General features: G+C 32.3%; 2 protein-coding genes across 7 annotated transcripts in view; both read left to right on the forward strand.

Annotated features, from left to right (window-relative positions):
- The window catches only part of LOC133835239 (neurogenic protein mastermind), a 110208-nt gene that overhangs the window by 31753 nt on the left and 53114 nt on the right, over positions 1 to 25341 (forward strand). The gene's annotated exons all lie outside the window — the stretch shown is intronic.
- LOC133835248 (fibrinogen-like protein 1) overlaps positions 10318 to 25341 on the forward strand; it is a 36588-nt gene continuing 21564 nt past the window's right edge. Inside the window, exons 1-2 of one of the 2 annotated variants that reach the window (XM_062265218.1) lie at positions 10328 to 11410; positions 11480 to 11717. In XM_062265218.1, coding sequence (XP_062121202.1) covers positions 10392 to 11410; positions 11480 to 11582 — 1122 coding nt within the window. In that variant the 5' untranslated portion in view covers positions 10328 to 10391 and the 3' untranslated portion in view covers positions 11583 to 11717. Of the gene's footprint in view, positions 11411 to 11479; positions 11718 to 25341 lie in introns of those variants that run through there. The other variant, XM_062265217.1, reaches the window with a different exon arrangement.

Consider the following 25341-nt stretch of genomic DNA (forward strand, 5'->3'; position numbering starts at 1 on the left):
ACCTCCAAATTTGTCTTAGATACGATTGAGCTTAATACATATACTAAGAATACTTTAACATTTTAATTACTGTGTTTTGGGGTAATTATTAATTTCGAAAGCGCTTGATTAAGATTACAGCAGACTGTCATGTCGACTTAATATTACAAACATATATTGCAAACTCTCATGAGAAATAAATACCCAAGAAACTGGCATTGAAATCAAAAATGTTCCAAGGCAAGCAGTGTTAACCTTGAAACAAGCAGTGCATTTTACATGAAGATTGTGAACTGTACTTCTGGCATCCTGCTGTCCGTCCGTCCACTAATTAAAGTAGCTATAACTCATAAACTATAAGAGTTATCACTACGAAATTTCGATGAAATATGCATAAGTTTAACACACAAACTTAGTATGCTTTAAAATGTAGATTGAAATGCTTTAAGTCAGTGTTTTGGGGTAATTATTTAATTCGAAAGCACTTGAGTGCGACTTAGGATTACAGCAGACTCTCATGGTTTGCAAACAGCAAACTAAATACCCAAGAAACTGGCATTGAAAACACAAATTTTCCATTTGGCAACAACTACGCAGCAAATTTCATATAATTTCTGAAAGCAACAACAACAATAAGCAAACGCCCACATAGCTGTCTAAAAACACGCCTCAACAACAAAACGAAATCATTTTTCCAAACTCGGAAAAAACAGTCGAAGAAGATGATGGAAGAAGAAGAAGTGAGCGATTCATAAGCCGCTTACATAAGAAGAATGAATCAATGAATGTGGCTGTGAATATTTGCTTGTTATTTGATTTTTTATTGTTTCTATTTTTTTCCACTTTTTTGTTTCTACTTATTTATTTATTTTTTTTTTTCGAGAAGAATTTAAGCTAAGTACGCCTTAATTGGCTTGGGGCGTGGTTCAGAAACAAGCAATCAATCAGATTTCTTTATTACAATTTTTTTTGCTCGTTTTTAATGTATTTGCAAATGAATCTACAGCTGTAGTTGTAACTGTATCTAGCTAGCCCAATTTCCAATGTAGCCAGAACTTTGATGAAAATTCCAATGTGGCGTCGCGTCGACGCCCACATTGAAGCGAATAACTGCGTTTTTTTTATGACTTTTCTTTGTTACGCGGAAAATGAGGGAAAACCTCATACCACAACGCATACATACATACATACATGTGTATATCTACATTTTCATACATCTCCCTCTTTTCTCTATTCAGTTGAGGCGAATCTAATGCAAGAGCAAAGAAAAAGAAATGAAGGGAAAACAAGTTATTGCATTTTATATTTATCCTTATCAGCAAGGCGAGAGGGAGTGGCAGTGGGAGGGGAAAAGTGCTATCGCCATAATTTGTATGCAGACAACGCGATTGCAGAGCTGCATTTGCTGTTCTGTTATTACACACTTCATTTATTCAGTCTGCTGCTGCAAATTACTTTGAATATGCTCTTATTATGCGCTCTCGCTCATCATTGAAGCTGCACAAAATTGAAGCGTAGTTTGCTTATAAATTATTTCAAATAGTTTTACAGCTGCATTCCAATGCAAAGTTTGCAGTCTGTTATTGAAAGTAGTGCAGCGCTCTTCGCTGTTAATTAACAGCGCTGTTACATGTAAGTGCATAGGTAAACAGCGAAACTCACACACTCAACGCACGCACAAGCACAAGCTGTTCACGCAGTTTACTTTTTTTGCCGGCGCTGTCTATTAGAGAGAGCGCCTAAAATATGACGTCACGCGACTAAAGCGCTCACTGCCTCTCTTGTTGTCTCTCTTTGTATTTGCGCTCTTTTGTATTTAGATTGATCTCTGCTCAATACGTGGACATTGCTGCTGTTGTTGCTGCTGCGTTAATGAGCCGATCATTTGACATTTTGAGCAGACTAATTGTTTGCATACGTCACCAATGAAACGCAGTACTGTAGTGTACTACATACAATTGACATTAGTGCTCAGTGAGTGGTGAAAAAATGAAATCGACAGCAACTAAATGAGTCATGTGGCGCACTAAGTTTTTAGTTATATTATTCAGCAATATGACAAATAATATTACATAATTTATGAGAGAAAACCAAATGTGTTGAATAATTGATTTGTAGAAAATGAAACATAATTAAAAAATACCAATCAAGCTTACATAATTTACACGCACACACACACACTCCCATGTTGGTATTCTACAATTACTGTTCCAATTGAGTCATTCAATAAGCAGTGCAATTTGCCAAGTTGTTGTTATTGTTGTGTGTAAGCAAGCAGTTTTTTTCTGCCGTCTGCTGTCTGCTTGACACCCACACGTGCACAGCTTGTGACGCGTGTGCGTGCAACTGTGTGTGTGTGCGTGTGTGTTTGTGACTTATCTTAATCGCGCCTACAACTTTTGCCAACACATGTTCCAACATGTCAATCACCTTATATCTAATAAGAACAAAAAGTAAGACAACAAATCGAAGAAAAGCAACAGCAATAAATACTTGTTGTTTATCACAAACAAAATTTGATATACGATTATGATCCGTCTAAGTTATTATACAGATTATTATATTTTCGTAGGGAGCCCTGCTCATTGAGTTTTGTTGTCCATGTCAAAACATATATTAATTACATGCTGCTTACCTAAGCAGTTTTTCGCGCACTCCCTCCCTCTCTCTCTCTCTCTCACTCTCTGTCGCACTTTCGGCGTGTAATGTGAACCTGTCCAGCTGTTTTAGACGCAGACATTAAGCAGACGACCGCTAATTACCTCGCCAAAAGCATCATTATCAGACAGTCTGGCAACCTGGCCAAATCTCAACAGACTTGCCACATTATATAAGGAGAGAGACACCGTTTAAAGCAGCTCAAGAACTTGACGAAAGTTAAGCTCTTCAAATGAATTTGAAATAAGCACTTAAAAAAACTGAAAATCTTCTTAAGTCAACTACAATACAATTGCCCTTCAATTGTGACTAAGAAAATACACAACCAGAGACTCCGACTAGCTTAATTTCATCATCCGACTGCTTTCGGTTTCATCTGTTGGTTTTTTATTTTACGTTTTTTATGTTTTTACCTTCAGGTACTCAAGCGTTGCCGCTGTTTGTTGCCTACCTCAATAGCAAAGCAAGACTTTGACTTCACCTTCAAAGCACATTTTTGCAAATCAAGTTTAACGCCAAAAGCCTCAAAGAAAAAGATAAATACATAAAACACAAACAAGCAAAGAGAGAGAAAAGGCAAAACTCAGATGCTCTAGCAACAAATTTTAAATAAAAATAATAAAGCAAGCAATTGGTTAATTGAATTAAACATTCAAAGAGAATGCAAACAAATTGATAAGTTGATTTCGAGGATTTCTTAGACAAATTCTAAAATTTAAAACAAAAATATTAAGACAAACCATTTGTTAAAGTGAATTAAAAGTTAAAAGAGAATGCAAACAAATTGTTGAGTACGAGGATTTATTAAAAAAATTAAAAAAATTGACTAAGTGAAATAAACACTAAATAAGAATGCAATGAGTTGATTTCTTATTCTAAAAATATAATAATGAATAAACAAAATGAATAATTGCATTAGAAACTAAATTAATAAGAATACAAAGAGTTGATTTCTTATAAATGTATTCTAAAAATGTAATCATGATAACAGATGAATAATTGAATTAGAAATTTATAAAATGATTAAAAGAAATCCTATAATGGGATTTTTTAAGCATACATTTTTAGATTTTATAGTTTCAAATGTATACTTAATATTTCTAAATCATGCAATGAACCCTTAACATTTATGGTTAAAAAATATTGGCAAATTTGCTATCATATAATACAAAAATTAGACTGAAACTTTAAGCAAATGGTTTTTGTGCAGATATAAAATATAAAGTAGAATTTTCCTCTTTAAAATATTTCCAATATAGTGAAACTACTAACTTAAATAATTTAATACTCTCTACTACTAACTTTAATAATTTCAAACTCTCTCTCATTCAGTCATATTCAATAGACTTTTAAAGTGCCGCAAGTTTTAGTAAACACATTATTAAAATTGAATATCTAGTTTGAATGTCAATATAATCAAATAAATTGAGCCACGCCTTACTTTGAAAGCGTTGCAAGCTCCATAAATAAATGAAAATACCTTCTGCAAGAGTATGAGCACTGAAAATGGACTGCCAAAAATAGAGAGAGAAGGAAAGAGAAAAACGTTGTAATTTTTGTTAATGATTTTTTTGTTGTTTCTCTTTTTTTTCTAGTTTTGAGTTTTGGGCTATAATTCGTTCGTTTCGCTTCTTGACGCTGCTGCATAGTTTCAGTTTTTGGTTTTAGCCACGTTTGATGTCTATAAATGTTGGTTAAGGTTGGCTTAACTTTGAAATCAAGTTTGAGTCAAACTACATAGGCCAAACATAAACGGATAGTTGCTTTTTAGCCTGCTCTACTAGCAGCATTAGTTGGTAGTTGCTTTTTTTTTTCTTTTTTTTTGCTTTTTGGTTTGCTGTAATGTAATGCATTTGTCTTTTCGAGTTGTTGTTGCTGCTTTTGCAGTATCATTGCTGGCTTGGGGTATTAGACACGGTCTGATTACCTGATAAATTCATAGATAGACTCGTATGTGACGGCATTAAAATAATTGTGATTTACGACTCGCCTTTTTTTCTACTACTATATATAACTGCAATTTCGATGCTCGATTTAAGCTGCAAAATGCTAAAAGCCAGCAACATTAATGCAATTTAAATGCGCTTTAGATAAGGCTAATATATTTAAAACTTGCTGTAATTAGCAATTCAATGAAATGCACAATTCCTTTAATTGAAATGCGTTTTCAATTTTTAACGAATTTCCATAGCAAACAGCTTTAACAGCTGTTAACTGGCTTTATTAAATGTTAATTGAAAGTTTTTACGAAAGGTATTTTTAATGAAGGATTAATTGTAAATATACTTTAATTTGATGTGAACCGAAATTGTATTAAATTAAATAGTTATTTCAATCAATTCTGATAGCATACAGGCTTAACAGCTGTTAGCTTCGAATGTTAATTAACATTTCCACAACATAAATTTTAGGTTCATTTGACAATATTGTTTTATTCTTCTTATTGTTTTAACATTTCAAAAGATTTAAATTAAATTAAAATGAACTCTTGTACCATTCAACTTTAACAGCTGTTAACTTAGTTTTGCATTGAATGTTAATTAACATTTCCTCAACATAAATTTGAGGTTTCTTCAATAATCTTGTGTTGTGTGTTTGCTTCAAATTGTAAGTTTAATCTACTTCCATATCAATCAATTCTCATAGCATTCAGCTTTAAAATCTGTTAACTAGCATTAACATTGCATGTTAATTAACATTTGTACAACATGAATTTTTTAGGTTCATTCGACAGCCTTGGTTTGCTTTTTCATTTTTTTATTTTTGTTATTTTAAATGCCATTTAGCTCATTTATGGCAGAGGAAACTGAGAAGAAAATATACATTCACATTTTTACTGTATGCCAAAGGCAAATATGCCGTTTCTTTTTGTGTGAATGTGTGTGTGTGTGCGTTTTGCCAGCCTCCCCAATCAGCCAAGCGAGCGACAATAATAAAAGCATATAAATGAAAATGAAAATAATAAAAATCATACGAGATATATGTAATAACAATAATAAGTTTCGCCTTCGGGTAGGTCATGCGAGAGTCTGCTCTTTCCCTTGCTCTTCTCCCTTGCTCTCCTACTCTTGTTCTTGCTCTTTGTCTGCCTCTTTTGTTGAAGTTCCATGCGTAATAAAAAGCTCAGCAGTGTCTGAGACTCTTCAACCGGTTACACACAATTTGCTGGCTGCTATGGCCTTACTCCTATTGCTGACTGCTATGGCATCTGGCTTACTCCAATAGCTAACTGCTATGAAATTTAGCTTACTGCAATTGCTGACTGCTATAACAACTGCCGTAATACAATTGCTGACTGCTATGGCATCTGGCTTACTCCAATAGCTAACTGCTATGACATTTGCCTTATTCCAATTGCTGGCTGCTATGGCATCTTCTTTACTCCAATTGCTCACTGCTATGACATCTGCTTTATGCTAATTTCACAAGTAGTTAAAAACAATTGCAACAATCTCACATATATTATTTTTTATCTTTCACCATTAATAGTCAAGCATTAACTTTTATTAATTTGCATTCAACTTTCAGCTGTATTTTAATTGCTCAATATTTCTCTCATTTTCGCATTCGAATTGTGCACAAAATGTGACAATTATCGACGGCTCATTTATTAAATGCAAACATATTTACAACAACAATTGAGTTTTATTACTGCATAAATTATTCGTTAAATACAATGTGTAGAATTTTCGCCACAAGTTGTGAAACGCATTTCTACAAAGTTTTAAAGTGTTAAATAAACTGGGAATAGATTTTAATTGTTTTTTGTTACGCTTGTTTTATTTGACAGTTTAAAGTACTGTTATTATATAATAAAATTCTGTATAGTAAAAATATATATTTCATTCTTGGTTTGTTTTGTTGTTAGATTAAAAATAATTTATGAAGTATGTCGATTCATTGCAATAGAAATTTATTTATTTTAATCAAATACATTTAAAAAAAAAAATGATCAAATATCTTTGAAATGCTATAAAAACTTTAAAGTATTTCTACATTCAAGTTTCATATCATTTTTCTTCTGCCTTCACATTTAAATATGATTTAAATTTAAATCGTTTCCCTAAAGGTTGTAATCCATAAAGATTACTTTAACTACAAAATGTTAATCGCAGACTATTTGGGTTTTAAAACTTAAATTTCACTGCTGTTAAATCGCGTGTTTCTTCTTCCAATTTCTTAATTATTCAAGCGCAGACTTTACGACTTGGACTTGGCTTCCAAATAAATACAGACCCTCGATAAGTTCCGTTACACTTTCAACAATAAATAAATTATAATTAACACGACCTTACTAAACAATAGCACAGACCATAAATCGATTCGTAAAACAAAGAGCAAAATAATCAAACTCAACCGATTGGAACTCACATGATTCACATTTACTTCATGAGTTTAGTTTGTTAATTAAAAATTAAATTGAAATAAAAAAATTTTGAATTTAATACAATTTTTAATTTTTGGTAAAAACCACGGCTACATTTTTTTTTATTGTTTTGTTATATTAATTGCAGTAATTTTTGCACTTAAAAATTTAATATCTAAAGCGACGTTTGGCTGCGCTAATTAAAATTGCATTAAAGTAGACGGATAATTTATTGGCCTTTAACTTGTCTTGCGGCTGTCATAATGTTTACCCTGTGAAATTAAACGAGGAAGGGTTGATTAGTGATTTGGTAAACGGAGAAATATTTGTGGATATGAAGAAGAATAGAAATAAGATTATGGATTATAAAGTATTTGTGGAAATTTAGTAGAATGACAATTAGATGAAGAATTATAAATAAATGTAGGTCTTTTGTCTTAAATGTTGATTGGAAATTGTTTATTTTTGATATATTATTTTTTTTTAAGTTTGAGTTAAGTTAATTTTGTATCTTACCTTTCATTTTTTCCTCTTCGTTTTCGGGTATTATTTGCTTTGGCTGACAATCTGGTATATTTTGAGTGTTCAGTATGTTTTAGAATTTTTAGTATATCCATTTAGTATATTTTAGGGTATTTCTCAGACAAGCCCACACAGTATATTTTAGTATTTTTAGAATATTCAATTAGAAAATTTTATGATATTTCTCATTCGAGTCCACTTAGTATATTTTATGATTTTATCATATTTATTTGGTATAATTTAATTTTATTTTATGATATTTATCATTCGGCGCCACTTAGTATATTTTAGTGTTTTAGAACATTCATTTCTTATATTTTTATTTTATGATATTTCTCAGTCGTGCCGACTCAGTATTTTTAGTATATTTATATTTTATTTTAGGGTATTTCTCAGTCGAGTCCACTCAACTGTAGATTTCTTTCTTGCTTTTATTATTTTGCTTGCCACTTATAGAATTATTTACAATCTAAAAATCTTCTGTGATAAATTTACAATTTATTTGACTTATTTTAATCACAACACCGACTAGCAACTACCCTTTACAACATATGGCTTTCCTCCATTTTAACTGCCAAAACTTCTTTCATTTTTTCCACCCATTTTCTTTATACTTTTTGTTGGCCATCCAATTAGCCAACTGGATAAGTTTATTTGTTTTACCACTGCGAATTTCGTTTGAATTTTTCCTGTTGCACTGTTTTGCGTTTGCAGCTGTTTTCTGTCTTTCATTTTCAGCGTGAAAATGTTGCTGCTTCTTCTTCTTATTCAGCTGCTTCTACTTCTTCTTCGTCGTCTTTCATTTCGTCTTCTTTTCCTTGTGTGGGCGTGGCCTTTGTTGCTTGTTTTTATTGCAATTAAACATGCAATTGGGGGCCAGCCATAAACTATGCGCTGCATTCCCCTCCGTCCGGATAATGTGTAATTAGTACACACACACACACATATATTGTAAGGGTGTGTGTGTGTGTGGAATACGTTATAAACAAATGTGAGTCAGCCAATATTACGCTTCTTTGTCCTTAACATTTGCCATTGTCCTGCTTAATCCCAATGCAAATTCATTTATTACTTTCTTTTATTCGCAGTCCGCATATGAAAGTATTTTCTTTGATATAGAATTTACATACATATATGCATCCCTAATTAGTGCATTAAATAAGAATATCTCAAGTTTTTATTACTGCGATGCATTTTCTTTAACTTTAACTCAATGATGCTCTTCGTTTATTATTGTGCTAATATTGTGTATCTTATAAAATTCAGAGAATGTTTGATACCTAATGAGTGCATAAAAGAGGAATATCTAAAGTTTTTCATGAGATCTATAAATGTATATATTTTACTGCTCTGATTTATTACTTTTCTCAAACTAAATGCATTTTATTAATATGCAAACAACAAATTTTACAGAAATTTAAAGTACAAATGATTTATAAAAGTAATTTTTTATTGAAACTAAGAAATATTATTATAAATATCATTCAGATAATTTTAGGTTTCACTGTTTATAGAAAATTGCAGACAAAATTTCGCTGTCCGAACACCTAGAATCTCAGAGACTATAAGAGATAGAGCTATAATTTTTTTTTCGACAGCATTTGTTATGTTTGCCCCTAGATCAAGTTTGTTTCAAATTTTTGCCACGCCCACTCCCGCCCCTGAAAATAAAAAAAAATCGAACAACAAGCGTAATTTTAAAGCTAGAGTTGCGAATTTTGATATATACTATAATTACTATAGTAGTTATGAAATTTGGTTGCGATCAGATAAAAATTGTCGAAGTTATTAAAGAAATACTTTTGTATAGGCAACAATGCCTAGTTACTAGGGGTCTGAGTTGCTTTGGCTGACAATCTGGTATATTGTGCCGCCTATGGTATATTTTGAATGTGTGTGTACTATCTTGATATACCAAATATACAATTTGGCATATTTTTAGTATGTTTGGTATATTTTGAGAACAATACCGCAATATTTAGCTTTTATTCAAAATGCGTAGCGGGTATCTCACAGTCGAGCACACTCGACTGTAGCTTTCTAACTTGTTATTTTTTGGAATTTAAATAAAATCATCCGACATTGAAATGTCTTCTGCCGATAGAGAATCTAGGGCCGAGACTTTAGGTTATCATTTCTTGACCTCTATCGTTCAGATCTATTGAGCGGAATCCACATCCGCTTCAGACATTCAATGACTTTAACCAAATATTTAGTTCCAAATTCATTTTGTTTGCGGGCAGACGAAACATTTAAAATGGGCAGAATAACATTTAACGGAGTTTTGTTACTGATGGTCCTTCAAATATTCTTGGTGGCTACAACAACTGGAGATGAAGTGAGATCAAAGACATAATACTAAGAAGAATAAAGAGTGATTAAAGTGTATACCTTTTCTTCCTATCAGACGTGTGAATCAGACCGAAAAATGGAAGAACAGTGCCGGCTTCATAACTACAAGACTGTTAAACCTTTGCTCGACTACTTCAGGCAGGTTAGAAATGAGTTAGAACAAAGTGAAACTAAGGAAAAGCTGATAAGTGAATTAAATTCTGATCTTATGGAAAAATATCATGAAATTGTAAGAATTCATGAAACATTCAAGAAGGAGGCAGCTCTGTTAAATGAGTATAAAAACAAAGTAATCAAAGGGGAAAACGATTTGCAATTGTGTCAAAATAAAGTTGATAAATCTGAATCTGAAATTAATTCATTAAAAGAACAACTAACAGATAAATCCACCAACTTAGAAACTTGTCAAGTTCAATTAATATCTCTTATTTCTACATTAATTGAAAAAGATGAAAATATAAAAAGTTTAAGTGAGAATATTAAAAATAACACAGAAGATCAGAAAATACTTGAGATGAAATTAGAGAAGAGTAAATCTGAAATAATAAGGCATGAAAATGATATTCAGTTATGTCGTTCAGAAATCAATAAATTAAATAGGACATCAGAGAACATTAAAGAAGAACAGAAAAATATTGAATTGAAATTTAAAGAGAGTGAAACTAAGCTAATAGATAAAGTAAAGGATAAATCCACCAACTTAGAAAATTGTCAAGTTCAATTAAAATCTCTTAATTCTAGATTAATTGAAAAAGATGAAAATATAAAGAGATTGAGTGAGAATAATAAAAGTAGCAACGAACATCAGAAAACACTTGAGTCGCAATTAGAGAAGAGTAAATCTATATTAATAAAGCATGAAAATGATATTCAGTTATGTCGTTCAGAAATCAACAAACTAAATACGACATCAGAGAACATTAGAGAAGAACAGAAAAAGATTCAATTGACATTAAAAGAAAGTGAAACTAAGCTAATAGATAAAGTAAAGCAAAATCAGTTATGTCAATCTGCCCTTCATAAATTAAGTCCAACAACATGCCCCCCTTTCGGAAATTATTCAGGAGTTCATCAACTCAATGTCTCTGGCATAGGTTTATTCAATGTTTTGTGTGATAGTCAGTTAGCTGGACCTGGATGGATTGTAATACAACAACGAGTTAGGGGAAATGAGAGTTTCAATAGGGATTGGGCAACGTATCGCAAAGGTTTCGGTTCTTTTGAAAGTGATTTCTTTCTTGGCTTAGAGAAAATACATCGTATCACGAGCTTGCAACGTTTCGAACTTTATATACATTTGGATGCTATGCATGGAAGTACCTACAACGCTCGTTATGACGACTTCAAAATATCTAATGAAGAGAATGGATATGCACTGAGTTTGGGTAAATTCGATGGAACTATTAAGGATGGCATGAGAGACAATGAAAACATGAAATTCTCAACATTCGATCACAACAACGACAAACGTGATTATTATAATTGCGCAGTCTTGTATGAAAGTGGCTGGTGGTACAATTATTGTTTTTCTAGGTAAATATTACAAATTCTTATTTTCGAAGGAATACACACAATTATGGATTTTTGTTGTTTCTTATGCAGTTATTTAAATGCACCATATGGGCCAAAACTATTTTGGTATGGGTACATTTACCTTAAAGAAATTAAGATGCTAATTCGCCCCAAAGAAGAGATGAAGAAGTGATAAACTGAAAAGCTGAAACTCCCATACTTCACTCGATTATGTAATCATTTATATATAATTGGTGCATTAAGAAATTGCGTTCTAAAAAATAAAACGATCGACTATTTAATGCAGTGATTTATTTTTTTGATGGAAATATTTCAGTTGTTATTACATTTAAATTATGTTTTGATGAAGCAAATTTTAAATCTTAGAGCTTAGCTTTCATTAGAGGTGCAAATACTTAAAAGTGAGTAAACTTATGATTATCCTGTATATATCCTTTCAGTCGAACCTTGAATATTAATATAATTTAAGAAATGATTTACACATATTCGTTTCTTATCTAAACATAAATGATGCAGTTTTGTTACTAAAATTACTTTAAAAAGTTAGAAAGCTACAGTCGAGTGTGCTCGACTGTGAGATACCCGCTACCCATTTGAATACAATGGTCGTACAATGGTACCAAATGGTATTTTTGGTATATCGATATAATACCGCATTTAAATATACCATAGACGGCACCATATACCAGATTGTCACCCAAAACAACTAAGACCTCTAGTAAGTAGGCGTTTTTGCCCATACAAAAGTATTTCTTTAATAACTTCGACGATTTTTATCTGATCGCAACCAAATTTTCAGGAATCAAAACTACTGTTGTTATAACATAAAGTATAGTATATATATATGTATATATATTATATCTATATATATATACTATACTTTATATATATAATATATATATATATATATATATAGAATTGTTTAATCCAAAACTCTTGTTTCAATAATATTCCTTTAAGATGGAAAAGTTTTTGATATCCGAATTTGCAATCAACTTTTCAATTTTGATTTTCTTCTCTGTGTTTAAATGAATTTTGTTTGTTTGCGGCTTTTAATTACTTCTAAATGATGTTGTATTGCGAATTTAGTTAAGTTTCTTTTTGTTAAGTTTAATTCTTGAGAGTATCAACTTTTCTATTTCAATTAATTTGCCATAAAGTAGTTGACAATTATTACTTAATTCGGTTGCTTTAAATCAGCAAATTTCTTTAAAATCTTTAAGACTTAATTTCTAGATAAATAAATATTTTAGGGAATAGTTAAAGAAAGTAGCAAAACATTTTATTAAAAATACAAATTTAATTAAAATATGAAATGTAACATTCATTGTTTTGATGAGTTTCATTGGAATATTCGGTTATATCAGCTATCCAAGCGCATCTTGACTGGCAAACACACTTTATACACACACTTTATACACACACTTTACACACATCATTTTGTTGGCTGACAGCATTTTTGATGAAATGGCTTTTTATATGATTTATGATTCAATTGGAATGATTACGACATACGCTGAAATGAGCAAATGTTGCTTCTGTTGCTCCTTTTTGCTGCTTTAACGTTGGCTGCTGTTTCAGCTGATGACGACAACAGCTGCAATTTAGAAATTAAATTTGCCATGCAACATTAAGAGCCAGCAACAAATGAATTGAAAGGCGGGGGCACAAAACACACATACACACTCTCACACACACACACACTTGCACATACACACTCATCCAACAAACTGTGATTCAGTGCAGAGAACTCAGCGACTTCTTGGGAAAAGAACTCTCGGGAGTCGAATCGAGTTGAGTTGAGTTTTAGGATCCACTCCGTGACGCGACACATGTTGTCACTTTGCTTCTGCTTCTGCTTCTCCCCCTCTGTGTTCCCCTCTCTCTTTTTCCTTTGCTAATATCCGGCTACTTTTGCCCTCGCTAATAATTCATTATCTGGCGCAATGCATCTATAAGGTGTTGCCAACCAGACTGAGAGACGGCCCGACTGCAAAAGTATCTGCCAGATACATCTCTATCCTTTTCCCTTCCATCTCTTTTTCTATTTGCAACTGATGAATGCAGGCAACATTCGCTTCGCAATATTTGCTTTATTTATTTTCGGCTTTTGTTCGTTTTGCTCTTCTTCGTTTGGTTAATTAAGTGCAATAAACTTGTTGCAGACGATGAACCTTTTTTTAATTGATTTTCTAATGTATTGTGTGGATTTATAAATTCTTCATAAATTGCAGAAATTGTATAGAAATTTTTGTTTTGAAATTTTTATAAATTCTTTTTAAATTGTAGATAAATCAATTGTAGATATTTTTGGTTTAAGAAACTCACGTCATATATAGATATATTTTTATTTTAATATTGATAAAAATAAAGGATTGTAAGCAAATAACTTAAAAAAGATTCAATTTAAAGATTTTAGACTATTCACTCTTATTTAGAATTTATTAAGAATTTACTAATTAGTTCTTTAATAAATGCAAACGTATTTAAAAGTTATCCATTCATTTTAAAATAAAATCAGTTTAATAAATTTGACGATATAAAGAATATATATTTTTAATTTGAAACAAATTCACCCACTTAAAGAATTTTTGAATTATTTTATTTCAAAGTAAGAAACAGTTTTTAACATTCTTTTTTTTTCATTAAAAAGTTTATGTATTCATTTTAAAATAAGTTAATCAGTTTAATAAAAAACACATTCATTTAGTTTTAAATTAATTTGGTTCATTCAAGAATATATGCATTTATTTTTAAATAAGTTAAGTCAATATTCTTTTTTTGTCTAATATAAAATGCGATTATTTTGGAATGCACTTGAATGCAGTGTTTATGCAATATTAAAAAAAAAATGTCAGTCCAACATAGAGTTTATTTATTATTTATTTAATTATTTATTTTACTTTTTATTTTATTTTTATTATTATTATTAAAGCATAGATTGCAAATGAATTTATAACATAGCGCAAATTTATTAGCGCTGGCTTTGGCAAGAAATGTATTGTTTTTTTTTTATAAATTCTAACCAACTAATTCATTCATTTAAAGTATTTACAACCTAATAAAGAGTTTATTAATTAAAGAAATTTCAAATGTTGTCTTTGTTAGCTATAAATATGGCTATAAAGATTCACATTGATAGATACACAACCTCAAATTAGTTAAGTAGTTTATTTATATTGCAAATTTTACATTTTAATTTCAAATCTATTAATAACTGTTTTTTTGGGCAACTTTAATAAAATGTTGTAACCAAATGAAACCAGTTATATTTGGTGTATTCAAGAATATCTGAATTTATTGTGAAACAAATTCAGCTGCATAAATAATTTGTGAATTTTCTTTATTCAGACATTTGAAAGTTTATACAGCTATTTAAAAAAATTTCAGTCTAAGAAAGAGTTTATGCATTGATCTATCAATAAATTCTGTCTAATAATGAAGTAATGTATTTATTTTCAAATAAACCTCTTCTAATAAAAAGATAATTTATTAAAAAAAAATTTAATTGTTAGCGATTACATTACATGTTACTAAACTCGAAATAAATTTTTTTACAGTATACTAGAGAATATAAACTATTTTTTAACACACCAAATTGTTGGATTTTTTTAATTCTACAATGGTATTACCTCTTAAAAATATTCGCAAAATACAACATCAATGTTGGCTTGTTTCTATTCCAAACATTCGATTTCAATTCCACAACTATAAAAAAAAGTTTCTTTTGGGTAATTATAATCAAATGTTGTAACCAAATGAAACCATTTAAATTTGGCACTGTTCAGCAACTTTTTCTATCTTATCTACACTTAGAACCTAGAACCTATCACGAAATCGTAATCAACAAGTAATTTTAGGGTTAGTGTTCAGTTCAATGCTGTCAGCGTCAATATCATTTTTCAAGGATATTACCAATTTGTCACAGACAGCAAATATAGGAGGCAAGTCTCCAAGGAGAGTAGGAGATAGAGAGGGAGAGAGAGGAAGAAAGCGAGGGGCGGGTCACGAGTTTGCTGGAAATAAAGCAAATTAAATGGAAAGCGGCGTGTAAATCTGTCGCATTAGCAAAACATCATGTTTCACTGCAAATGGCACGCACTGTAAAATATGTTAACTAGAAGGAGGCTGCCTCGATTCTTGCTATTCTCCCTCCCTCTCTCTCTCTCCTTCTATTGCTATTGACACGGCAGCGAGAAAACTGTAGAAGAGGAGAGAGAGAGAGAGAGAGGGAATTGGGAGGGACACGATCTCCTGGCAACAGTGAAGGACAAACAAGTGCGATGCGAGGGGAAGAGAACGATGCAGGAGTGTGAAGCCAAGCAAGGACATCATCAAATTGACACAGCGAAAGTCACAGTGGGGCAAAACTATTGAAATTTACTTAATAAATGCAAATGAATTATTAATGCTATAGAATTATTCAGACACAAATATAAATAATAATGAGAAATATATGTAATATAATGATTAATATTTATAATCATAATGTTAATTATTATATTACGTATATAACTATAATATGCAATTTGATTATTAGTAATGTATTATTAGTGTTTGCATCAAATATTATACTATCAAATCAAATAGAAGTCAGAAATATAACTATTCAACTTGTTTTATAAATTAAAATTAGATTTACTGATCTTTCGATATATTTGTATTTGAATTAATCATACATTTAAAATATATTTATTTTCAAATATAATATTAAAATAATACTGCACATAAAACCGAACGAAAGATAATAAACTTTTAATATACATACATACATATTTACTTTAAAATAATTATACACTTATAATGACTGCAAAATTTAAAATTTGCTTATTTCACTTTATTTCCTTGAATATATAAACTTACCTAATAATTGAATAAAAAATCTAAATATATCGGTTTGAAAATTGCAAGCATAAGAGCAAATGCTACTTTCAAATAATAGAATAACTTTAGAATGATTTATCACTGCTAAGATGTAAATTAAAAACAGAATTACTTTAATTTAGTTGCTTACATTAGTAAACTGTCTTTATAATCAACACTCACTTCTAAGAACTTCATTTTAAATATTATAGAATGTGATTTAGTAAATGAAATACTAAAAATACAACAACAAAATACTATAAATATACCAGAATGTGATTTAGTTAATAAAATACTAAAAATACAATAATAAAATACTATAAATATAACAGAATGTGATTTAGTAAATGAAATACAAAAAATATGAATATGAAATCAAAATAGAATTCTTAAAATACAAGTAATTTATTTTAAATATGCGATTAATATAGTATTGTGAATATATTTGTGAATAATTTAGTTTGCTATTCACAACAATATTACGCATACGTCCCAGTGTGCAAAGTGTGTGTGTTTGTCGACACTTGTAGATTGTAGGTGTGTGTGTGTGTGTGTGTGGGAGGGAGTGTGTATTGGTTTGGTATACAACATGTTGAGCCTGAACCTTAATTTATGCCACTTTCCATCGCCGTCGCCGTCGTTGTTGCCTTTGCCTCCTACTTGCCACTTGCCACGTCGCACGTTGCACGTCTCCAGTCGCCTGTCGCCAGTTGTCGACGACGACGTCGTCGTTGTCGTTGTTGTTGTCGTCTGTGTGTGGCAAAGGATTTTCGGGTTTCACCTTTTTGCCTTGTTGTCCTTGTTGTTGTTGTCGTTTCAATTGTCGCAGCTTCTGTTGTTGTTGTATTTGTTGTTGTGGCCATTTGCCATTTTTACTTATTGTCACTGTTATTTTTTTTGTATTTAGTTTTCCACTTTTTCCCATCCACGCAATGTTGTTCGCTATTAGCTTTTTATGCAACGTCGCGCTTCATGATAATTTTTTATGGCTTATTGTGTTTGATTACACGTGTTGAGACCAAAATATCAACAGCAACAACAAAAACATTAACAACAACACGAAGCGAAGCAAACTGAGGCAAACAATTGGTCTCGCTATTTTCTTGGTTTCTTTTTCATCACTTCTTCACAGAGTTTTCTTTTTTGTTTTTTAATTGTATATTAAGAGCTAGGCTTCCTTTTCAAAATGCCATATTATATATCGCTATTTATAGCATATTTATACTATACTACAGTGCGTATGCGCAATTTCTGCTTAAAATGTTAGTTATCAAGTTTTCACATAAACGTTTCGCAATTTATAGAAAATTAATAATGAATTACGTATTAGGAAAATGACAAATCAAATATCATTCAATATTTAATTGCTTTAATTTAATTATTTTATATGCTAACTATTTACTTACTATTAAGAATACAAAAAATATTATTTACGAAAAACTAATTAAGATTTATTTTCTTTTCTTTTCTTTCCAGGTATGTTCCAATCTCTATACAATGGTTTTTTGATTATCATAGGTAGTAAGTAAAATCACAAAGAATATATGATAAGGAATTTTATTTTTAATTTTCAAAAAATGAAAAATTTTCATTTAAGAAATATTTATGTTTGCCAAGTGGTTGCTAATTTATATCATAAAACAGAAAACTTGATATGTATATTCCACTTCAGCTGATTAAAAAACCAAAGGAAATGAAATCTGAGGATCTTTTATGGGAAATCTTTATTAATTTGCATTAATTATGTTAAATTAATATATGCAATCGTTAGTTTTTTTTTAACAGTGTTGTTTATTAACTCGGTTATTCCACATCTCTTATTAGAATCGTTACATATCAATAACAGTTGCACCCAGAACAGAGCTGTTAATTAACAGAACTCGACATTGATGTTAATTTATAGAACTTAACGTTGTAACTCTTATTTAAGTAACAGATGCAGCTAAAACAATGCTGTTAATTAACAGAACTGAACGTTAATGTTAATCAACAGAACTTAACATTGCAGTTCTTATTAAAAAGCTAACATTTCAATAACAGATGCTGCCACAACAGTGCTGTTAATTGAAAGAACTTAACATTTGAACAATGTTAAGCAGTCGAAATGAAGTCAGTTTGATTTTGAATACGCAAAGTAATCAAAATTCAATGTACAACAAACTTGTACGTGCAAATAAAATAGTTGTTTAACAAGTTATAATGAAATATTTTGCACGCATTCCGAAGTTCTTTTAACTGCTTCGTTTTGGTTTGTTATCAAGTCATAAATCCATTATGGTGGCATTTCCGTTTTTCATTAAATTATTGTCAACTAGAAGTCAGCTCGAGTTTTTCTTTTCTTTCATTCGTGGCCATAACGGCATTTATTAAAAAACTTGCAAAGCCAATGGCAACAACACCAACAACAACAAAAGCAGCAGCAGAAAATGTCGAACGACATTATTTGTATTTGCTGTGGATTTATAGCAACTAGGGAGGCTAGGAGGGGAGAGCAGTGAGTAACGTTTTTAAACTATACGTAGTTTAGTACTGCAAACACACAGACACACACACACACTGACACGCACACAAGCAACGCTGTCCCACTCTCTTGAGCACCTCACATACTCCAATGGCACTTCAGCTTACGTTATAAGAACAGAACAGAACATAACGAAGCGAAGCGAGTCTGTTTCACAATTTGCCACAACGTTCCGCGAGCAAAGCGAACAGCAGAACCAGAATGAGAATGAGAACGAAAACGTTTCTCGTTGGCGCTTTTGGAGCTGTGCCTGCCTACGAAAACTGCGACGCAATTGTGGCGCTGAACTGTACAGTGGAGGACATTGACATTTTGCGTTTGCGTTTCGTTAGCATTTTTCGTTCATTCGTTTCAGTCCCAGCTACGTAGCCACAGTCGCTGTTGCTGACGCTGTCGCAGTTGCCGTCACCACAGAGGCAAAGAGAGCCACAGAACGTTTTTATGCACACAACGTGTTGAAAAGAAACAACTTTTAGCCACTGCTTCTTCCTACACACACACGCATACACTCTGACAGTTGTGTTTATGTGTGTATTTACACTACTGTAGTTGTTGTTGTCGTTGTGACTTCTTACGTTTCGCTAGTGAAGCTCATTAAAATTGTGATAATGCGCGAGGAACGCGCTCCATCTACCTCCCCCTTCTCATTCCCCTCCTCTACCATTCTACGCCACACACTTCACATGTTCTGTTCTCACTCTGACAACAAACGTTGACAGTTTTATTTGGAACATTTGGTGTTGGAAACTAATCCCGACCATAAAACTGGGATTTGTTCCTAACCTTTGGAGCATGTGACCACCACAGCAACAACAACAACAGCTAACATCTAAGTCATCATCATAATTCCAACTAAACATTATGTTTAATGCCCATAAAAGTAATTGCTTTTGCTTGTGATTCAGCTGAAAGCAAAAATACAAAAAAAAAAAAAAAGAAAACTACAAATTTTCACACTTGGTTTTTTATTAATCATTTTTAATTGAGCTGCTGTCAATGCAAATTTTATTAGAAAAAATGATTGCAGCGTAAATCTGTGGAGATCAATAAAATGTCTATGAAAGATTTATGAACTGATTTGTTGAGTACTTTTTAATTATATGGATACATTTTAATAGCATTTTGATGTTACAGTTTTACTATACACGTAATAGATAAATTAATTTTTGCTACAGTTTTATGAGTTACTTTGGATATTGCTATATTTTTGCACCCTAATATTGAAATATTTAAAACAGTCATAATAATAAATTCCAAATTTTGTAACTGATTTGCTAACATTCAAATATTGTATAACGCAGAACTAAATATTTATTTTATTCAAAAATGAAAAAAGAAAACATTTATTACATTTTTAAATGTGAAGTTTTGTTTAGGGTAAAAATTTATATTTTATTATTTTACTATTATTTCAGTTTCTTAATTCATTTTATTAGTTTTTACATACAAAATAATTGCAAATTATAAAACTCAATCCCCAAATTGCATTTCCCTCAAAATTTCGAGGTCGTCCACAGTTATTTGTGAGGCACTGTGATTCATGTGCATGCAAGTCGTCGATTCGTGTTCAAATTACATTCCGTCAAAGTTTGACAGGATATTTCCTTGAAATTATTTTTGGCGGTCACACACCTTTTATTTCCCGTTACTCGATTTTACAAAGAAATTGAACATTTCTTGCCACACCCATTTGAAGAATAAATAATAATAACCAAGTTAAGACAAGAAAACGCAAGCTAAAAATACGCCATCTAAAATATATGCATAGTGAGAGTGAGTGAGTGAAAGAGAGAGAGAGAGAGGGAGAGAGAAAGAAATTGAGTAAAATTGATGTTAGAAAATTTGCATTATTATAGCACAATGGGAGACGACAAGGTGAAATAATTGCTAGAATTGAACAACATGGAAAAAAATATAAAGAGCTGACGCGTCGCGCATCATGGAAAGAGATGGATGGAGAAGGGAAAGGGGGGAGAAGTTTAGAACCCTATCCCAACCGGCGTTTTAACAGCGTTGTCATGAATGGGGCGGCTGACAATGAAACACACGCGAGGCGACGCAACGCGACAGCGACATGGCGACAAAGCGTTCGACGAGCAGCTGTTTGGGTTCCCAACTCTGTTGTTGTTGCAAAAGCTTTCACCCAGGCGCAAAAGCAAACATTTGCCGCACTTTGTGTTTTTGCAAACACACAGCGACAGCGCGACAAAGCGTTGAGAGAGAGAGAACAACCAAGAGAAGCGAGTGTGAAAGAGAGCGAATTTTGCAGTTGCGCTCTCTGAGCGTAGCTGCTTTGCTAATTGGAGCAAAGCAAACACAAACAAATGGCAATGGGTCGACATTGTGTTCCAATGCCACACTGTTTCACTCTACGCTGCGCTGCTGGCGTCGCTGCTTACTCTTTAGCGTAGTGCTAAGGGGGAGCAGCGAAGTTTTGGTGACGCTTTTTATATGCTGGGCGGCTGCTGGTGCTGTTTGCTGCTTGCTGCTTGTGTTGTCCTTACACAACTGCAAATGTAATGTGTCAGGATTTTATGCTGCTACTGCGCTGCCGCTGCTGCTGCCTCTGTTCTGCTTATCTGACCGTATTGATCTTGTTACAATTTGAAAATGTGTGTAATTTGTTTTGTCTGACGCAGGCGCGACTTGTTTTTTCGTTTTTACTTCGTTTGTTTCTCCCCATTGTTTTGTTTTTGTTTTGCATTTGCTGCTGCTTTTGCTTTTACTGGGCGGCTGCTGCGGCTGTGTGACCGTATGTATGTGTGTGTTGCTCTCTTGTTGTTTGCGCGCTTGTTTGCTGACAGCCTATTACGTCACGTGCTCGCTGTTTTGTTTGTTGTTGTGTATTTTGTTTGCGCTAATTGTCGTTGTCGCTTCATCGTGGTTCTCAATTTGTAATGTGCTTATTGACAGTTTTGTAATAGAAACACAACTATGTATAATATAACGTAATGCAATTAAGAAGATGCCAAGATTAACGTTACGTAATGGGCAGCGATGTAAGCTTCAAATTAATTGCAAACAAAAATGCTATACTTGCTTTTAATGTCGCTTAATAAATGGCGAGATTAACGTTAATTACGTAAAGTATTAAGACGTTATCTCAACGTAATTGCTAACATGGCCACAGCTGCGAATTACACACAGTGCGTATACGCATTTAATTGCAGACGCATTTTAACGTAACATAAATCTCTACAGCGACGACAATTAAGAAGCTAACATGAGCTCACTTAACAGCAGCTGGTTATGTTAGCAAATGCTATTTAACATTGCCTTATTTAGAAATGTTATTTTACATAACCCAACCTAACAGAAGAAACCTTTGCAATTTAACCTAACCTCACTTAACATACGTTTGAAAATAAACTTGGGAAAAATGCTTATAAAACCATAAACAATAAACAATGCATAATGTAATTAAATAACTTGCATGCGCAAAGAGTAGAATTAGTCCAATAAATGATTTATTTATGTGCATATTTGCAAGCTGTTTACAACTTCAATACAATTTGCAACTGCCACAAACTCAAGGCGAACTCAAACATAAAATATACATTATGTAAGTGTGTGTATGTGCGTGTGTGTGTGTGTGTAGCATACATGCAATTGTAATTTCCTGCCTAAATGCGAGTAACTACAGCAACTTTGGACAAGCTAAAACAACAACAACTACAATAACTGCAATAACAGTAACTGGCCCAAACAGTCATTAAAGCCCACCTTAAACTTTGGCCAAAACACGCACTCGTAACAGGCCTCAACCTCAGTCTATCTCTGTCTCTGTCGCACACTCTATGCAGCATTTAAAGTAAAACTTTATCGACAGGAAACTTCATTATAAACGACATTGGCACACAGACACAAACACATATACAAATTGTTACACACACACACACACACGGACAGCAGCGCAGCTTTCGTCTAACGGCAAATGCAGCCTAGTGAATTTTTACAGTGGGACCAAAGCGTGCGGCAATAGACAAGAGTTGTGAAACAAATTATGGGTCTAGTCGCGATAAGTTGCCTAGAGCGAGAATGAGAGAGAGAGAGAGCTGAAAAATGAAGTTGCGGAGGGGAGGGAATGTCTAACATTGCAACGTGACCATCGTGCACTTGTAAGATGTTTTTTTCTATGTTGTAGCTGTAAACTTGTTCAAGTTGCATACATAGAAGACAGAGAGAGAGAGCGAGAGGCAGCCAAGTAATAGTTAGAAAGCGAAAGATGGAGAGAGAGAGCAATAAAACTGGATTATAGGCCTGCGCGCATCGGCAAAAACAACTACTACACGTAACAACAACAATAACTGTTCATGCCAACCAATTACAGTGACACATCAACTTAAAATAGCAACTTTAATAATGATGTCTACTATAGTTATTCGAATTTTGTATCAAAATGTTGAAATGCTATGAAAAACAAAAACATTTTTATTGGCTTGAAATTTTAAATGTCAATGTATACATTTAATATTTTTAAAGCAAGTAACACACGTGAACAAATAAATTAGAAAAATAGATTTGAACGTTTAGAAGCTATCATTATAGTTTCCGATTTAAATTTTAATGTTTAATTTAAATAATATAAATACTACAAAATAGTTAACAACCAATAAAAATTATATTTCACTCACCTATTGAATTTTAATAGGCTTAATAAATATCATTACTAATAATATGCAATTTTACATATATTATTGATTTTTACATTATTACTGATTATTCTCAATTGATTTTAACACCTAGAAGCTGGCATAATACTTTTTTGATTGATATTTAAAGTAAATAATATTAACACTGCAAAATGAAAATTACATTTTACTCGCCTACTTTTGAGTTTTAATCAGCTTCATAAGTATTATGAGTAATTATATTCAATTTTACATATATTATTTATTTTTACATTATTACTGATTATTTTGATTCAAGGCAGTGCGTGGCATTGCTGTTGTCAATTAGCATGATAAGCCCTAAATGCAAGGAGTAAATTGCTGCAGTAATTACATAGTGCAGTTTCACTGTGCGCACGTCATCGCGACCGCAGAATGCAGCCCAGCCCAAAGCCCAAGTTGGAGTCGAAGCCACAACAACAAATTCGAATACAAATACACAAACAGGCATGCCATGCATGCGTGTGTGAGAGTGTGTGTGTGTGTAGGCATTTCGTCTGCTGCTGTTGTTGTTGTAATTGTGATTCGACGTTCGTCTGCCTTGGCAGCATTTTTGTTGCTTTGCTGCTTTTGTTTTGTTTTTGGCACGTTTTTTTTTTTTTTTTGTGTTCGTCGTTCGACGTTGCGGCCTCTGCTTGGAGTTTTTGTTGTTGTTGTTGCTGTGTGAAATAGGCAAAAGTAGTGAAAACTCGTTTTTTGCATGTCTCTCTTTGGGGTGTTGCTGTTGTTGTTGTAGTTGTTGCTTGTCGCTTTTGTCGGCTTTGAAGTTTAACTACTTTTGGAGGCTAGCAACGGGCCAAAGTTGTTTTTATGGTTGTTGTTTGTTGCCTTTGCCATATCCTTTAGCCAATGACGCCCAGTTTGTGCCCCCCTCTCTCTCTCTATCTATCTCTTTCCTTCCCTCTCTTACTCTCTCTCTCTGGCTTGCTCTTGTCTCGCTGAGTTTTTCCAGAGTAGGTCAGGAATGCAACAAAGTTGTTGTTGTCGCGCCCACTTAGCAACTGCAACTTGGCCACGTTTTGTTGCCGTTACTGTTGTTGTTGTTGTTGTTGCTGTTGGTGTTGTTGGCTTGGCTTGTCATACGGTATTTTTCTCTCGGCTCGTACCGTTAGAAGCCACTAAAGTTGTGCGCTTGGCCACGTTAATACTGCATCTCTCTCTCCCACTCTTTCTCTCTCTCTTTCTCTTCAAGAGTGTTATGCTATTTTGTTGGCCAGGCTTTGGCTGACAAATGACTTAACACTCTGCTCTCATGTCATAAAATTAAATTCGCATTTTGTTTCAATTTGTTTGTTTGCTCGTTTCTTGTTTATGGGCATTTTTGCTGCTTGCCACATTAATTTTCCAAGACATCCTTTTAACCGTTGACAGCTAAAATTGTGTTGCAAGTTGCTAGTAAAAGTTCGCCCAAATTGGTTACATTCATATATTCACAAAGAACGAAAAGTTTCGTTCTACAAAACCAGAATAAAAACTTTTAAAGTTTAGAAATATAAATTGTAGTAAAATAAATATAAATTTATAAACTTTAAAAGTTGTTTTTGTGGTAGTTTCTTTTTTCGTTCATAGCTCTACAATTTAATGCTTAAAAATTCAAAGGAATTATCATAAAGTAATATTTTTTTTTCAGCTAAAAAAACAAGAAATATAATTATATATTATAGATAGAAGTATGTAAAATTGAGACAACTATTACATAAAATGATTCAAATTTATTCATTTTGTATTCTCAAAATGTGGAATACAATTTTTCAATCTTAAATCAAGAATTTCTATTTGATAAGCAACAATCTTAGGTATTTATTATTAATATAAAATAAATACAACCATAAATTTGCATTGATGTTATCATAAATTTGACAAAGAAGTAGGGAAAA

The sequence above is a fragment of the Drosophila sulfurigaster genome, chromosome 2L (assembly GCF_023558435.1).
Source record: "Drosophila sulfurigaster albostrigata strain 15112-1811.04 chromosome 2L, ASM2355843v2, whole genome shotgun sequence".
Lineage (NCBI taxonomy): Eukaryota > Metazoa > Arthropoda > Insecta > Diptera > Drosophilidae > Drosophila > Drosophila sulfurigaster.